Genomic DNA, 16,234 nt, shown 5'->3' on the forward strand with positions numbered 1-16,234 from the left:
TCTTTGACCTCAGTAGTAATAAAGTTTTTGCTTTCAACTATTTGTTAAGCTATATATTTTATGTACTTTTTGGAATCGTGCTGTATTTCCCAATTTTAAAAAGGGTTGATAAATATCTACACAATGAAATATTATTTGGCAATAAAAAGAAATGAAGTACTGATACATGCTACAATATGAATGAACCTTTAAAACATTATGCCTATTAAAAGAAGTCAGGCACAAAAATCCTCATATTATATGATTCTGTTCATATATGTCCAGAATTGACAAATCTACAATGACAGAAAGGAGATCGTTGGTTGTGTGAGTCTGTGGGATCTGGTGGATTGAGGGATGATGGCTAAAGGAAACAGTGTTTCTTTTCAGGGTGATGAAAATATTCTATAATTCATAGTGGTGATGATTGCACAGCTCTGTGAATACACTAAAAACCACTGAACTTTAAGGGGACAAACATATGGTAAGTGAATTATATCTCAAAAAAGCTGTTACCCCCCAATCAAAAAAATTTTTAACTAATGAATAAAACCAACAGCCTCTGCCCTCACCACCAGAGATGGGCCAGGGAACGGGAGTGTGTGATGAGACCAACAGACAGACACCAGCTTCGGAGAAACCACTTTCCTTCCTCGTGTCTCCGGAACAAGTGCACGCGCGCGCACACACACACACACACACACACACACACACACACACACACACACACACACACACACACACACACACACACTGGGCTTTCCTCTGCCTTTGGCAAAACACACGCTGAATACCAGAAGCCCACGAGGCCAGAGATTCTGTGGACGAGCAGGGGACCAGGGCATCCCTGCCAAGAGACACAGGACTTTTTAAACTAAAATGAAATTTCAGGGGAAAGCCTAAGCGAAGCAGAGCCCGTGGGAGTCAGGCTGGCTCCAGAACCGGCACGAGGTCTGCAGGAGCAAATTCCTGGGTAGCAAACCAGGGCAGGGGCTTCAGCCCTCCAGGGCCTGAAAGGGCCTCTAACTTAAGTCCATCGTTCCTAGTGGGTTCAAGATATAGATAAGGTCTCAGGGGCTTAAACCCCTCTGCTCCTCACACAGGCTAAAGGCAGTGGGTTTGGGGGATTCTGTGTCACATCACAGACTTAGCGCCTCCAGGGAGCCCGGCAGATGGTTGCAAATGACGAGTCTGCAGGAGCCAGCAGATGTGATGCGTGAGGAGCAGAGGGTGCCAGGAGCAGGAGCAGCCATGGGTCCCCTTAGCTGCCACCTCCCTCTGCTCCACGCAGCCCCTGACAGCTGTGAGCCAGTGGGGCCACCTGGCTGGGTCAGAACACACAGCAAAGCCAACCAAAGAATTTCCTGGGCCCAAGGAGTGGAAGAGGGGCCAGGAGGCCCCAGGCAGGGTGGAAAGACCTGTGAGGTGTGGCAGAAATAGCACGTGACTGATGGGATACATTGCTTTGCTGTGTGACCTCAGGCAAGTAGCTCAACTTCCCTGAGTCTGTTTCCTTGGGTGTAAACCAGAGATAATAGCACCTCCTCAAAGAGCTGTCAAAAGAATTAAATGAACCAAGAGATGTGAAATTATTTAGCAGGGAATGGAATTCTGTGCATGATTCAATGAAGGTTAGTGGAGTAGAAGTAAACACAAATTTGAATTCTTTCCAAGTTAGCTTTCCAGCTGGTTGGGCCGAACTGAGGAGATGGCGGAAATATGCTGGAATATTCATTCAAGCTAGTGTTGATTGAGACAGACCCTGTGCTAACCCCTCGCGTGGATTATTCCATTTGATTCTCGGAAGAATTCCACAAAGTGGATGCTATTTATCCCCATTTTTCAGATGAAGAAAGTGAGCCATAAAGAGGATGAGAAGCATGCCTGAGGTCCCACAGCTAATGAGGTAGAGTCACAATTTGAATCCAGAGCCCATGCTCAGCATTAACACTGCACTCAGCTCTGTGATTAAATCCCAGCTCTGCCCCTCCCTGGACCGGGAGCAAGTGTCTTAGCCTGAGCCTCAGCTTCCTGATCTGAAAAGGGGGATAACAGTAAACCCACTTTGTGGGCTATTGAGAGGATTAAATGGGATAATATGTCTGAAAGGGACTGGTATGCAGCAGGTGCTCAATAAGTGTTCGAAGTATTGCCAGGGCTGGGCTGGGGGAGGCTGCCCCAGAGTGGGGACTCCACTTCTTAGGGATTTGTATGCCATTTGTACACTCATTATACAGGCACACCTTGTTATTGCATTTTGAAGATACTGCTTTTTTTTACAAACTGAAGATTTGTGGCAATCTTGCATTGTCAGACGATGGTTAGCATTTTTTAGCAATAAAGTACTTTTAATTAAGGTATGCACATTGTATTTTAGACATAATGCTGTTGCACACTTAATAGACTACAGTATTGTGTAAACATAACTTTTCTATGCACTGGGAAACCAAACAATTGGTGTGACTTGCTTTATTGCGATATTTGCTTCACTGCGGTGGCCTGGAACTGAACCCGCAATATCTCTGAGGTCTACCTGTACTCAGGCCATGGCAGCCACGAAGAGTTTTATCTCAGGGCCTCAGTTTTCTTATCTGCAAAATGGAGCAGGTGAGACCAGCCCTCTGAGGCCTTCCCACCTGACAGCCCATGTGCGATGGTTAGACTCCTGTCTTGGAACAGGAGGTAACAAGAAGGAAGCAGCATTAGATGCATGAGTCATAAGGGCTTTGGAGGATGACAAGTGTCATCCCATGCGGTATGACGGCCCTTTCTCCCTCCCGGCCCCACCCAGACAACACTTACCTCATCCTTTCCTTTCATTAGATTTTAGTCCTTCCCTAGCCGTGGGGATTCTTTTTCTATTTTAATAGCTCGCATCAAGGCAGTAAGTGGAACGGTAAAGCACAAGGACTCTGCAGCCCACCTGCCCAGGTTCCATCCCAGCTCCACCATCGCAACCCATATGGCCTTGGGCAAGTTAACTTAACCTCTCTGGGCCTCAGTTTCCCCACCCATCACGTAGTTTAACGACAGCACAAACTCACTGAGTTGTTGGGGGAATCAGCTGGGTCTGACACATTGGCAAAACAGAAATAAGTTTTTGGTATTATTATTATTTATTTTAAAGCACCTCGGAAAAAATAACATGGCACACTAAAACCGTGAATTGACAGATCTCATTGCTCAGGATGGGGAGAAAATAATTCGACTTTGTAAGTGAATCAATGTAAAGAGAAATAGTAAGTGAATAATAATATGGGGGTGCAGTATACAGCCCAAATCGGGAAGGCAGTGCAAAATGAAAATTCAGGGGACTTCCCTGGTGGCACAGTGGTTAAGAATCCGCCCGCCCATGCAAGAGACACGGGTTCGAGCCCTGCTCCGGGAAAATCCCACATGCCGCGGAGCAACTAAGCCCGTGCGCCACAACTACTGAGCCTGCGCTCTAGAGCCCCCGAGCCACAACTAATGAAGCTCACGCGCCTAGAGCCCATGCTCCGCAACAAGAAAAGCCACTGCAATGAGAAGTCCGCGCACCGCAAAGAAGAGCAGCCCCTGCTCGCCGCAACCAGAGAAAGCCTGTGCACAGCAACGAAGACCCAACGCAGCCAAATAAATAAATGAATGAATTAATTAATTAAATTTAAAAAAAAAAGAAAATTCAGGGCCTCTTGTTGAAAAAATTATTAAGAATTTCAAGACAGATTTTGACTTCGCGGCCTTGGGTTCCGGCTGCCTGCTACCTGCAGTCTACTCCGTGCGGTCACGTCTGTGCTGACTCCACTGCCGCTGAGGGGCCTGACAGGCCCGGCCCGGCGGCTCCCCGTGCCGCGGGCCCAGATCCATCCCAAGCCGCCGCGGGAGCAGCTCGGAACCATGGATATCGCCATTGGGCTCACCTCCTGCTTCCTGTGTTTCCTCCTGCCGTCGGGCTGGGTCCTGTCACACCCGGAGACCTATAAGAAGTGGGAGAGACAGGAGCTGTCCTCTCCCTCACCCTGTGACCTGACCACCCCGGCCTGTCCTGACTATGTCTGCTGCATTCCTGGCCGGCCTCCCGGGATCATGTCCTTCAGTTACAGTGACCTCTTCTGCAATCATGACCTCTTCATTTCTCCATGCTGACATCCTGGGACCACATGTATCCATTTAGAAGGCCCTGCTCGGTAGGGCCTCCCTTGTAACAATAAAGTCTATTTAAACCCTGCTTCGGAGGGAATTCCCTGGTGGGCCAGTGGTTAGGACTCCGCTCTTTCACTGCTGAGGGTGTGGGTTTGATCCCTGGTCAGGGAACTAAGATCCTGCAAGCTGTGTGGCGTGGCCGAAAAGTAAATAAATAAATAAATAAACCCTGCTTCAGGAACTCAAAAAAAAAGAATTTCAAGACAGTTACAGTATAGCATTAAACCAAATGGAGGGCCCTTCCGTGCACGGAACCCTATGCGACTATAAGGTCACGTGCCCATGAAGCTGGCCCTGGTTCTACATCTTGGCAAGGATGTGGGAGACATGGATGTATGCATTTCTTGAAACTCACTGAACTGTACATTTAAACTCTGTGCCTTTCACTCTTTGTATATTATATAAATGAAATTATATCAATTAAAAACGAAACATGACAAAATAGGGTTATAAATTCCCTGCTCATCACAGGCAGTGAGGTTCAGCAATGAGGTGCAGGTATAGACTTGTATGTTGAATGTTGTCTTCTTTTAACCCAGTCTGTGTATCCCCGGCCCCTGCCTACAGCCGTATAGGATGTGCACTGCCCAACCCAATGCCACTCACGTAGATGAATCATGACCCCCAGAGTTGCACAGTGGGTAACCTACACAACTGTACCTGGTGGCCTTGATTGTATAACTTCATTTGAAGGACTCATCATTTGTCTAAAGTGAAGGCCCTGTGTGAATGCAAAGCCTGGGCCAAATGGAAGGGTCTTATGGCAAATTCCATCCCAAGGCCTCCCATCCAGGCAGAGATCCAGAAGGAAACCAGCCCATGCAAAGACTTTCCTAGAATGTGCAGAGGAGCCATCCTTCAAATTCCTCCGCCCCCGTGCAGTTCAGCAAGCCCTATTTCCCCAATGCTGCTGAAACCTCTGCTCAGAGGGGCAAAGAGCTGGATTTAAGCATCCGAGGTAATTTCTCACACCAAAGTATGATAAGACCGAAGAGTCATTTCGAAATGTTAATTACCACTGTTTACACTTAACAGAGTCTTCTCACCATGGAGAAACTGTTTCCAATTATGAAACATGAAAGCTGGTCACCGTTTGGGGTTAATATGACACTCTCTGAGAGAGCGAACAGGCGAGACTACCCAGACACCTAATTACCTGGAAAGATAATCTTGAATAATTGGAATTAGAGCAACTAAAGCAATTATTGGATGTTGTGATCTCCGGGAGCAGTCCTCCACCGGCACGGGGGTTTAATCACTTTTAATAAGAGCACGTAATTAGAGGAATCCAGAATTTCAGAACTAAAGTGGCAGAACCAGCACTTCAGAATGAGGGAGGTGGGAGGACCATGTGTGAAGCTAGAGAAAATGAGGCTGGAGGGATGGATGGGAAGGAAAGGTGAGATGAGAAACAATGGGTGGTGTTGGCAGAGTGGGCGGGATGCTGATTAAAAGCCCTCAGGATCCTGGCAGGTGAGCCTGACTCTAACCTAAATTTGCTGTGTGACTTTGAGCAAGGCACTTAACCTCTCGGGGCTACACTTTCCTTCCACTCTTCAGTCATTCAGCAAGTGTCTATTGCACCTCTGTCACGTGCCTGGCACAAGGATACTGGGTCTCACATCTTTGCACATGTCATTCATTCTACCAGGAATGACACCCCCCCCCCACTGCCGTGCCCCTTATGCAGTAGAAGGAATGCCACTCATCCTTCAGGACCCTCCCCACATGGAACCCTCCACACAGCCTTCCTATACTGCCATCTTTCCTTCCACAGACCTCTGGGCACCCCCATGGGTCCCTGATTCACAGACGTGACTCTCCACCTCCTTGTGGGTCTCCCCCACTAGAAGGCACCTCAAGATCGGAAGCTGTGAGGCGTTCTCCTCACTGACCCAGCTCCTGGCACACAGCCTGGCACCGAGGGATGCTGCCCACTAGCCTGGGGGAAGGAGGACAAAGGTCCCTGCAGCCCTTCCCCGAAAACAAGGCTGCAGCCTGCCCTGCTTCCGAGAATGAAATGGCTCCAGGTGAGGTGGCTGTGCTGTGAGTTTATTGAGAATGGCCAGGAAATGATCTCCTCCTGTAGTAGGATTCCAGAGTTCTGCTGCCTCCAAAGAAGGACCAGGGCCATTCAGACAAACGATGGTTCCCACCCACAGTCAGAGGGCTGCAAAAACTAGCTCAGTGTTGTCTGGGAATGGCAGGTGAGCGGGAAAAATGGACGTGTGGACCACTTGGGCCAGTCTCTTGCCTCTTTGTGTCCTGAATTGTCTGTCTTGTTGGGGTGAAAGAATCAGAGTTCCCTTTTTGTCAGGCCCTGGACCACAGGCATGTACTCGGTGACTTGGGAGCCCAGAGTGGGCATAACTAACTCAGCCTGGGGGCCAGAGAGGACTTCGCAGAGGCAGGACCTTTGGGTTGGCAGGTGAAGGTGACAGTGAGTTCCCCAAGCAGCCAGGGAGAAAAGATCACCCAGGATTAATGCACAGGCACAAGGATGCACTAGTGACTCGGTGTGTTCAGGCTGCAGCCAGCAGGCTGACCTGCTTGCAGCTCGTTATCAGAGTCTGGGCAGCTGTGGAAGCTGGTTCCCCTCTCCCTTCCCTGTTCGGCATGTTCTGATCTATGCACCTTTCAGTTCTATGACGTAAATCAATAAAATGCACTAAATAAATTAAGTGAGCAGCAGAACTGTAAATCGATTTCAGACGGAGAACAGAGAGGTTGAGGGAACCAACAAGAGACTATTATAGGAACTCAGTTGAGAAATGACTCACGCAAGACTAGGGATTGTGGCCACGGAGCCACCACATTGTTGCATATCCCTGAAATATTAAGCAAATGAAACCTACAAGCTTAGGAGATTGTTTCACAAAAATTGCCAGCTGGTAGCTGCCCAAAATCCCAGCTCCCTGGGAAAGAGGGGCAGGGAGCCGGGATGGCTTAAAACACAGCTCAGCCCAGGCGGGACAGAGGAGACCACGGCTTCCAGAGTAGGGATCCAAATTTCCAAACCCCAATGGGACACCCAGTATCTATAACATGGCCCCTGTTCCTTCCTTCCTTCTTTCCTTCATTCAACAAAACTTTATTAAATTCTTGTTGTGTGCCAACCCCATCTGGGGCACGGGAGCCACTGGAAAGACAAGATCCAGTGCCTGTCCTCAGGGAGTGTCCAGTCTGGTGGAGGAGATCATCTCAAGGCTGTGTGATGGGTGCTAATAGGACCAGTCACCGTGAGTACTTCTGGGGTCCGAGGTGCCTTTTCAGAAGAGGTCATGTCTTAACTGGGTTTTGAAGGATAAACAGAAGTTGTCATGGCAAACAAGAGGTGGTAAAGGCAGGTCAGGCAGAGGAAAGAGAATATGCAAAGGCACAGAGGCATGAGATATGATGGAGAGTTTGGGGGGAAATGTATGCAAGTAAGGAGGCGGGGCTGGAGCACAAGGTCCACATGAGGGGTTACAGGAGGTGGAGTGGAAAAGGCGGACACACACTAGATCACGAAGGGCCATGAGTGCCGTGTTACATGGTGTATGTTTAGGAGCCAGGAAAGGCTTTTAAGCAGGAGGCTGATGGAGCTGGATTTCCAGTTTAGAAAGATAATTTAGAATTCAGTGCGGGAAATTTTTGTTTTACTTTTTATGGAAGTATCACATATACAGAAAAGGGCATTGATCACAAACGTACAGCTTGATGAACTTTCATAAACTGAACACATAGTGTAACTAGCACCGGCTTAAGAAACATAACATCGCCAGCTGCCAGAGCCTTCCACTGGCTCCCTTTCAGTCACACTCGTTCTTCAAGGGTAACCCCTGTCCTGACTTCTGATGGCACAGATCCGTTTTGCCTGATTTCCAGTTTTATACAAATGGAATCACATACTGTGTATTCTTTTGAATCTGGCTTCATTTGCCCAACATCCATACCGCTGAGAGAAGTTGGAGACTGCACAGTACTCCACGGTGTGTGTTGATGGGCATTGAGGAATCACAGTGATTTACCAGTACAGCCTTGTTGGCAAATATGAATCAGGACGAGTTCAATTCCTTCCCTCCTTCCTTCCTTCCTTCCTTCCTTCATTCTTCATTCATTCATTCACAGTGAGAACCCATCCACCTGTGAGGGGAAGCTCCAACCTGGGATTTAGAAACTGGGAATTTTCCCCATACCACACCTTGACAAATGACTTGGGACAGATCTTTACTGGGGGGGTCCAGTTAACATAACAAAGGGCAGAAAACCCAAAAATCCTCATGGATCCCCCCACCCCCGCCCCACGGCAGGATCGGAGGTGGCAGCCATCACGTCCCCAGCCTTTTGCACTGGAGGGTGGCCTCCTTGTTTCTCGGCTGGAGCCCTCCCACGATGCCTGATAACCATTTCCGTAGCTCTCTCCCACTCCTGTAGGGCAGGGACCTTCACCTCATTCGTCCTTGCATTGCCCCCCATACCTAGCCCAGAACTTGGATCATAGTAGGTGCTCAGGAAATATGTGTTGAATTGGAAGGCATGTGTGCAGATGGCTGGCACGCAGAGGCTGCTCAATTGATTGTTTGGGGAAGGAATGAATTACCTCCCTCAAATATTTTGGTTACTTTTGGAAAAATAAATAAGTCACTTTGGGATGACAATGACCAGAGAAGACCTTGATAAGCAAATTAAGCACATACACCCAGAAATCCAGCTGGGCCAGTTCCAGCACAGCCAGCTGCCAATCATCCTTAAGGCCTGTGGTGAGGCCCAGGTGTGGCAGATTAGACTATCACTCAGCAAATATTCATTCCCACTCCACCCTCCACGTGGGTCGTGTATTTCTTGCCCCATTGATGTTGGATGCAACCCCATGACTTGCTTTAGCCAACAGGATGTTAGCAGATAGGATGTAAGCAAAGGTTTTAAATGTGCTTGTGCATGGGACTCCCCCGGCAGTCCAGTGGTTAAGACTCCACGCTTCCACGGCAGGGGGCATGGGTGCAATCCCTGGTCGGGGTACTAAGATCCTGCATGCCACACAGTTCAGCCAAAAAAAAATAAATGAATAATTTTTTTTTTTTAAATGTACTTGTTCAGTTAGCCACCTTACATTTCTGTCCCCTCTATTTGGCCCCCAAAAAGAATACACATGGAGCGGACTTGAGCCCAGTCTGCAGCCTGGAACCAAGACAGCCTACATCAGCTAAACCTAAGTCAACCCCCAGACAAGCAAGCAAAAAAACACATGCCGGGTGCCACTGAGTTTGGGGATGGCTTGTTACACAGCATTATAGTGACTATTGCTGACCAATACACTAGGTTTGAAAAGTATCCAGTTGGTCACAATTATTTGGTAGGAGAATCTGGCCCCAGGGGATAAGAGGTTGAGATTTGGAGAGACAAGGGAAACTTTGAAGAGGAAGATTAGGAAGCATAAAAAGCTTTTCCTCTGCATTTTCAGTATCAAGTTCACAATACACAGACATTGCTGTTTATCTGCATTTGCACATTTTATCTTCACAGACTGCTCAAGCGTCTTTAATCCATTCCTCGTCCTCTGCCTCTCATGGCCTGCTGGGCAGATCTTTGTCACAGAACTTATTACTCTGCTCTGCCAGTAGGGCTCCAGTGCTGGGCTGGGCCCTGGAGGCCCAGAGGTAAATAAGAAACCACTGCTCGGAGGGCCCCATTCTTGTGAGGGAGAAAGATATGTGTACTGGTTACCATTATTCAGCTGTGATACAAGATTCTCAAAGTGTACTGGGGACATAATCTGAATGTCCAGTGATAGCGCTTGGTTAAATAAATTGTCTCTATGTGATGGGCTATTATACAGTTGTTCCAAAAGATGAGTGAGTTCTATGTATTGATATAAAAAGCAATCTATGATTTTATACAGGTGTATAAGTATATATGTGTATATACGTATGTGTGTGTATTTATCTATCTACCTATCTATCTTTCATCCTTCTAACTTTCTTCAGGGACTAATAAACCAAACCATTACCAGTGAATATCTAAGGGTGGGCTTATAAGAGACTTTCGTTTCTCATTTACACATTTAAACATTGTTATAATTTTTATAACAACAGTGTAAACAGTTAAAAATCAATGTTCATTTTTCATTAATTCAACAGTGCCAGGCATTGCTTTGGGCCTTGGGGATACAGTGAGTCACAAACAAGACAAAAATCCCTGCCCTCATGGAGCTGACCGTCTTTTAGGGGAGACCATTGTTAATCAAAGAAGCACTGAGTACATTTCATATGTGATGTAAAGACAACTAAACATTGAAGAGAGTAGAGAAGGACTTGGCAGGAGGAAGGGGTGCTCTAAGGATGTTCGAGGAAGGCTGCCCTGAAGATGTGACGTTTGAGTGATGAGAAGGGACCAGCTGTGCAGAGAGCTGAGAGAACAGTGTTCCAGGAGCAGGAAACAGCAAGTGCCAAGGCACACACCAGCTTGGCTGACTCAAGGAACAGTAAAGATTTTGGAGACCTGAAGTATGGCGAGGGAGGGGAGATTACAGGAGATGAGGTCCCGGATGTACAGGGCCAGATCCCCCAGACCTTACAGGCCAAGATGAGGACAATGACTTTTACTCTGAACGAGATGGGAGCCAAGGGAGGGTTTTAAACAGGGAGCCACAGGAGATGATTTATGCTTTAAAAGGATCATTCTGGCTACCAGTGAAGCAGGGGTCAAAAATGGAAGGACATAACCAGTTAAGAGACTGTGGCAGGAATCTAGATGAAAAATGGTTGTGGCTTAGGCTAGTTTAAAATGAAAAGATATTTCCCACGTGAAGCACAAAGCTAGAATGATCAGGAGAACTAACAAAAATATGCCATGGTAAAAACACTGATGACAGACACATATTTTGCCAGGGGAGAGGGTAGGGAGGAAAGGACAGAGGGTATTGGAGAAAATGGCAAAGACGGGGCCCATTTCAGAAGGGCCTCAATTACTCTCACACACACACACACACACACAAACACACACACACACACACACACACACACACAGAGGCTCAGAAGGCCTAGCTTTTCAGCAGAAGAACCAAGCATTTAAGAGCCAGACAGCTCAGTTTTAAATCCCAGCATCCTAACTGTGTGACTTTGGGCAAGTCAATTAACTCTCTAGGCCTCAGTCTCCTCATCTGTAAAATGGGGATTAAATGAGCCACCAGGTATAAGGTTCTCAGAACAGCGCCTGGCACGTGGTAAGCACCGCATGAAAGCCAGTCTGTGTTAGTGTCACCTAACACTAATTATTATGATCGGATTTTGCAGAGCAGGAAGGAAGTCACAGCGGGACCGGGTGCAGCCAGAATCTGGGAGAAGAGTGTTCTTTGGGAGAGAACACGCCTGCGCTCCAACATCGGCCCGGGCTCCCTGTGTGACCCTGAACCAGTCCCCCTCTCTCTGCAGCCTGGGCTCCTCATCTGTGAAACAGACAGTGTGGAGAGGACTCGGCGAGCACACGGAGGGGTCCGGGGACACCAGGCTCCTGCAGGTGCCCCTGGGAGGGCTGGGCCTCCCGGGAGGTTCGGGAACAGGCCACAGAGCTGCCTGACCAAACCCCGCCAGCCCCAAAGGTGAGCCTAAGTGCTTGAGAGGCAGTGAGTCCATGAACACTGGTCTGCAAAGCCAGCCCACTCAGGCTTCTTATAAACATTTTTATACACACAGCCACGTCTTTGGCGTGGCCACCAATCCCTGAAAGTAAAATCACGAGGCCAGTAAAACACAAAGATACAACCCCTCTGCGGCCTCGGTCCTCATACACGAGGCAGGAATAAGCCACTAGCAAGAGGCACGAGCAACCCACGTGCCACTGTATGTGGACACACACACACATGTACACATATCCACACGCTCATATGTGCACACATGTGTACATGCCTCCGTGCCCACACTCACCCACGAGTGTGCATGCAGGCACACACATGAGACCCATGTGCACACTCTCACAGGAGCACCTGCCCATGCATGCATACCCTCGCCCTCAACCAGACATGCACACACATTTACATGTGCACACACGGGCCCAGCTTCCTGGAAGCCAGATTTGGAGCAGAGGTGACCCAGGAACTCCAAGGCCTTGGGGATTATGGGATGAGCAACGTAGAGGTTGCCTACAGGTATTGCCTTCTCAGATGCAGTACAACGGAGGGGTACAGAGCATGGGCTCTGCTCCTTATGAGATGTGAGACGTGAGTGGCTTAATGTCTCTAGGGCTCAGTTTTCTCATCTGTCAGGTGGGGTGAGAAGGTCAGCCCCTTCTTAGCAAGGTTGTGGGGAGGTTTCTCAGTTGATACATTTAAAGTGTTTGGCCCAGTGCCTAACACATTGTACCTGCTCAGTAAGTATCAGCCATTTATTAGCAGCTGTAGTATTTTCTGAAGAACTCAGTTTGGCAGCTGTGGCCCAAGTTGCTCAGCTCGAAACTTCAGGGATGGCCACAAGTAGCCACTAAACAGGGTATCGTCACTGGGAAGCAGAGGAAACAGAGGAGGTAGTTCCCACTGCAAAAAGCTTGCTCAGAGGGGGAGCCCAGCCTCTTCCTGGACCCAAGAGCACTATGCGCTCCCTGTCACATGCCCCTCAGTCTCACCAGCTGCCACTTGGCTGGAGCTCTTCAAGGGGACAGCATCTGTGAGACAGGAACGTCACCAGCCTCAAAGACACGCAGCCCCCTTGCCTGTCCCGCCTCTCCCAACACGCTGGACAGGTCAGAGACGGGGCACTTCAGGCCCTTGAACCTCCTGACACTGCAGGGAAACTGCAAACTCAGCCCCACCAGCAGGGGGCGTGGGTGACCGCACATCCTGGATTTAAGAATTTCCCCTGAGCCTCGGCCCACCAAGGCCCCCCACGTCGGGACAGTTTAGGGCTGAACTCTTGTCTCAGTTTCCCCACCCCGACTCCCAGGACCAGAGCCCTCTCCTAATCTCCAGGCTGTCTGAAGAGACCTGCACACCTGTTCTCTCTTGGCAAGGGTCCTCCTTGGTGGCAGGGTAGGGGAGTAGGGCGGTGGCCATGCCCTACGCTCCTGTGGCAGCGCATCCTCCAGTATCCATTCTCCTGTTCTTTCATAATGATAAAACCCCTGCCTTTCAGCTGAGCACATGGTTGCCAGGATAAAGACCTCATTTCCCAGCCTCCCTTGCAGCTGTGATCAAGTTCTGGCCAAGGGGATATAAGCCCGTGTCATGGGGCAACTTCCGGGAACCTTACTGTTGACATGCAGCCTTTGCCCTTTCTTCTTTGCCTTTCCTCTATCCTGTTGCCTGGAGTGCAGATGTGACAGCTGTAGCTCTAGCCATCCTGTTAGTCCATGAGGACAAAGGCCACAGGGATGATGGAGAGAGTCCCCCGGGGCCGGGATGCTGAAGACTGCACGGAGCAGAGCCACCCCGGATTTGAAAATTTTACAAGGAATAAATACATTTCTCCACTGAAGCCAGTTATTTGGGGTCGCCATTACTTGCAGCGAAACCTAATCCTGACTGCTCTGCCCCCTACACAAGCTGCAGCCCGCTCCTAATCAACATATCTGAGCACCACTGGGCTCAGAATCTCTGCTGTCAAGCCCTGCACACCAACAGGTCCTTTCTGAATGGCAGTGTCCGATCAGGCTGGACCTCCCCACACCTGTGAGACGACAGAGACAGAACGTCTGGCTTCCCTCCCCCAAGGTCAAATCCTACACTTGGAAGCAATGCCAACACTGGTCTTGCCTGGTCCCAACTTCCGCACACCCATCCTACCTCCCCCAAAGTCCCAGCACGCACTGGAAGTAAGGGAAGTGTAATGACTCTCAGAACCATCCCACTTGGGGGGCGGCGGGGGGGAACGGGGGAGGGCAAGATGATGTCCCTCCACCTGCCTCTCCCCCTGCACTAACCGCTCAAGGAACTCAGAGCTTTGCAACAGGATTCTGGCCCCTGGGGCACCATCACCCAGGGATGCTGAAGGACAGGATCACCCAGGGCTTCGGGAAGTGTCCCTGGAGTGGGCAAGGTTGGCACACCTGAGCTGGGGCCACACCTACCTTTCTCTGATGCTGGGGCCAGGTCAATGAAGCTGCGGCATTTTTCACCTTTGAAAAAAAAAAAAGAAAGAAAGGTTTTCAGAATATGAAAGGAAGTGAGGGCTTCAGGCTTTCGCCTCTCCCCCTCCCACGAGCCCTGTACGGATCTGGGGGTAGGGGGGCCCAAACATCTCTAACCCGAGCAGCATCTTTCTCTAACCCTAATTCCCAGAAAGCCAACGTCCTGAGGAATGTGGATGGCGAAGCCGCAAGTCCCCATGATGCCTCCTTCTATCACCTCCCAGTCCAATCCAACCAGCCCTGTCACTCCCACCTCCTCAAAGCCCTCCTGCCCTTTCCACGGACTCCACCCCATCCAGGCCCAGCAGGACGAGGGCAGAAGCCGTCACTGGGCTCCCGGGACCTCCACTCTGGCCTCTGTCGGATCCACTCTCCACACTGCAGCTGGAGGGATATTTTCAAACCACGCAGCTCTGATTACATCACATGCACACACGCAAGTACACACACTCCTGCTCAAAACACTTTATCCCAAAATAAAGCCCAAATTCCTTCACATGGATCCAGGACTGGCCTCCACCGGCCTCTCCATCCACACCCCCTCCCCGCCCCTCCTCCCCTCCCCTCCTCTCAGCTCCTATACGCTTCATGTTCCCTCCCCACACACCCCGACTGGGAACACACTTCATCCCTATTAGAAGCTCTCATGGCACCATGGCCTTCTCCTAGGGGGCAGCTAGTCACCTTATAACTCTTATCATTTTGTGTGTGATTCTCACATGGATGGTTCACAAGCTGGAAGCCCCGTGAAGGCAGGTACCACATCTTCAATTCATCCCCAGCTCAGAAAATGGTACCTCCACCCTCCCAGATGCTCAGGCCAGAACCTTGATGTCATCCTTTGTTTCTCTCTTTCTCTCACACCTCCCCACCTGATCTGCAGCTCCAGCTTCCCAATATACTTAGAATCCAACTACTTTTCACCACCTCCTCTGGTCCCAGCCCCATCATCTCCCCCTGGATTACTGCAGTAGCCTCTGCATGGGTCTCCCTGTTTCTGCTCTTATCCACACAGTCACCAGAAGGGTCCTGTTATAACCTAAGATGGATTACGTCTCCTCTCAGAACTTTCCCATGGTTCTCAATTCACTCAGAGTCAGAACCTAAGTCCTTACCATGGCCTATAAGGCCCTGTGTGATCTGTGCCCCCATCACCTCCCTGACCTCATCTCCTACTGGCTTGCCCCTCACTCACTCCACTCCAGCCACACTGGCCTCCTTTGCTGATCCTTAAATGTGCCAGCCACATTCCTGCCTCAGGACCTTTGCAGGTGCTGTTACTTCTCCCTTGATCATTCCTCCCCCAGATGGCTGAATGGTTTATCCTTCCTCTCCTTTATCGCTTTCCCCAAGTCTTACCTTCTCAGGGAGGCCTTTCCTAACTAGTCTATTTAATATTCCAAACACCTTTTCCCTGACTCTCCCCATCTCTCTTCCCGCTGGACCCCTAGCACCTAGAACAGTGCCTGGTACATAGAGAGTGCTCAATAAATATTTGTTGAAGGGGTATATGAATGAGTAAGTGAATGAATGAACAAACGAATGCCTTCCACCCAAACCTTATGCCTATAAGAAACTTCAACTCTTCAGTCTTTCCTCCCAGCCTCCTTGATGCCAGGCCTTATGCTGGCCATCAAGGACGCAGTGAGAGCAAGATGTGACCCAGCCTTAAGGTCCTTTCTCAGATGGGACGTGCTCTATACTTTGCCACAGTCCCCACCACACCCTGTTGCTTTACCCCTAGACCTTAGACCTCACTGGTCCCTGAGCCACTAGATTCGCTGACATTTAGGGTGAGCTTGCAACTCCTAGTTCAAGGATTTTACTGCTGAGCATAGCAGCAAAAGATAGATTTCACTGCTGAGCCCAACAAGGAGATAAGACTTTGAGTCCAAATGGAGTCAATGTAGGTTGGGGGATGAAAATAATCTGGAAGCTTCCAGCATTCTCAATTCTTGTGTCTGATTGAAGCTTC

The 16,234-nt window shown here is 49.4% G+C and overlaps 1 protein-coding gene and 1 pseudogene across 2 annotated transcripts in view; one reads left to right on the forward strand and one right to left on the reverse strand.

Annotated features, from left to right (window-relative positions):
* GSG1L (GSG1 like) overlaps positions 1-16,234 on the reverse strand; it is a 213,332-nt gene that overhangs the window by 127,891 nt on the left and 69,207 nt on the right. For both annotated transcript variants that reach the window (XM_068524524.1, XM_068524523.1), the window contains exon 2: positions 14,200-14,247. In XM_068524524.1, the coding sequence (XP_068380625.1) occupies positions 14,200-14,247 (48 nt within the window). The remainder of the gene's footprint in view (positions 1-14,199; positions 14,248-16,234) is intronic.
* LOC137778599 (cytochrome c oxidase subunit 8A, mitochondrial pseudogene) lies at positions 2,730-4,104 on the forward strand (annotated as a pseudogene).

The sequence above is a fragment of the Eschrichtius robustus genome, chromosome 16 (genome assembly GCF_028021215.1).
Source record: "Eschrichtius robustus isolate mEscRob2 chromosome 16, mEscRob2.pri, whole genome shotgun sequence".
Classification (NCBI taxonomy): domain Eukaryota; kingdom Metazoa; phylum Chordata; class Mammalia; order Artiodactyla; family Eschrichtiidae; genus Eschrichtius; species Eschrichtius robustus.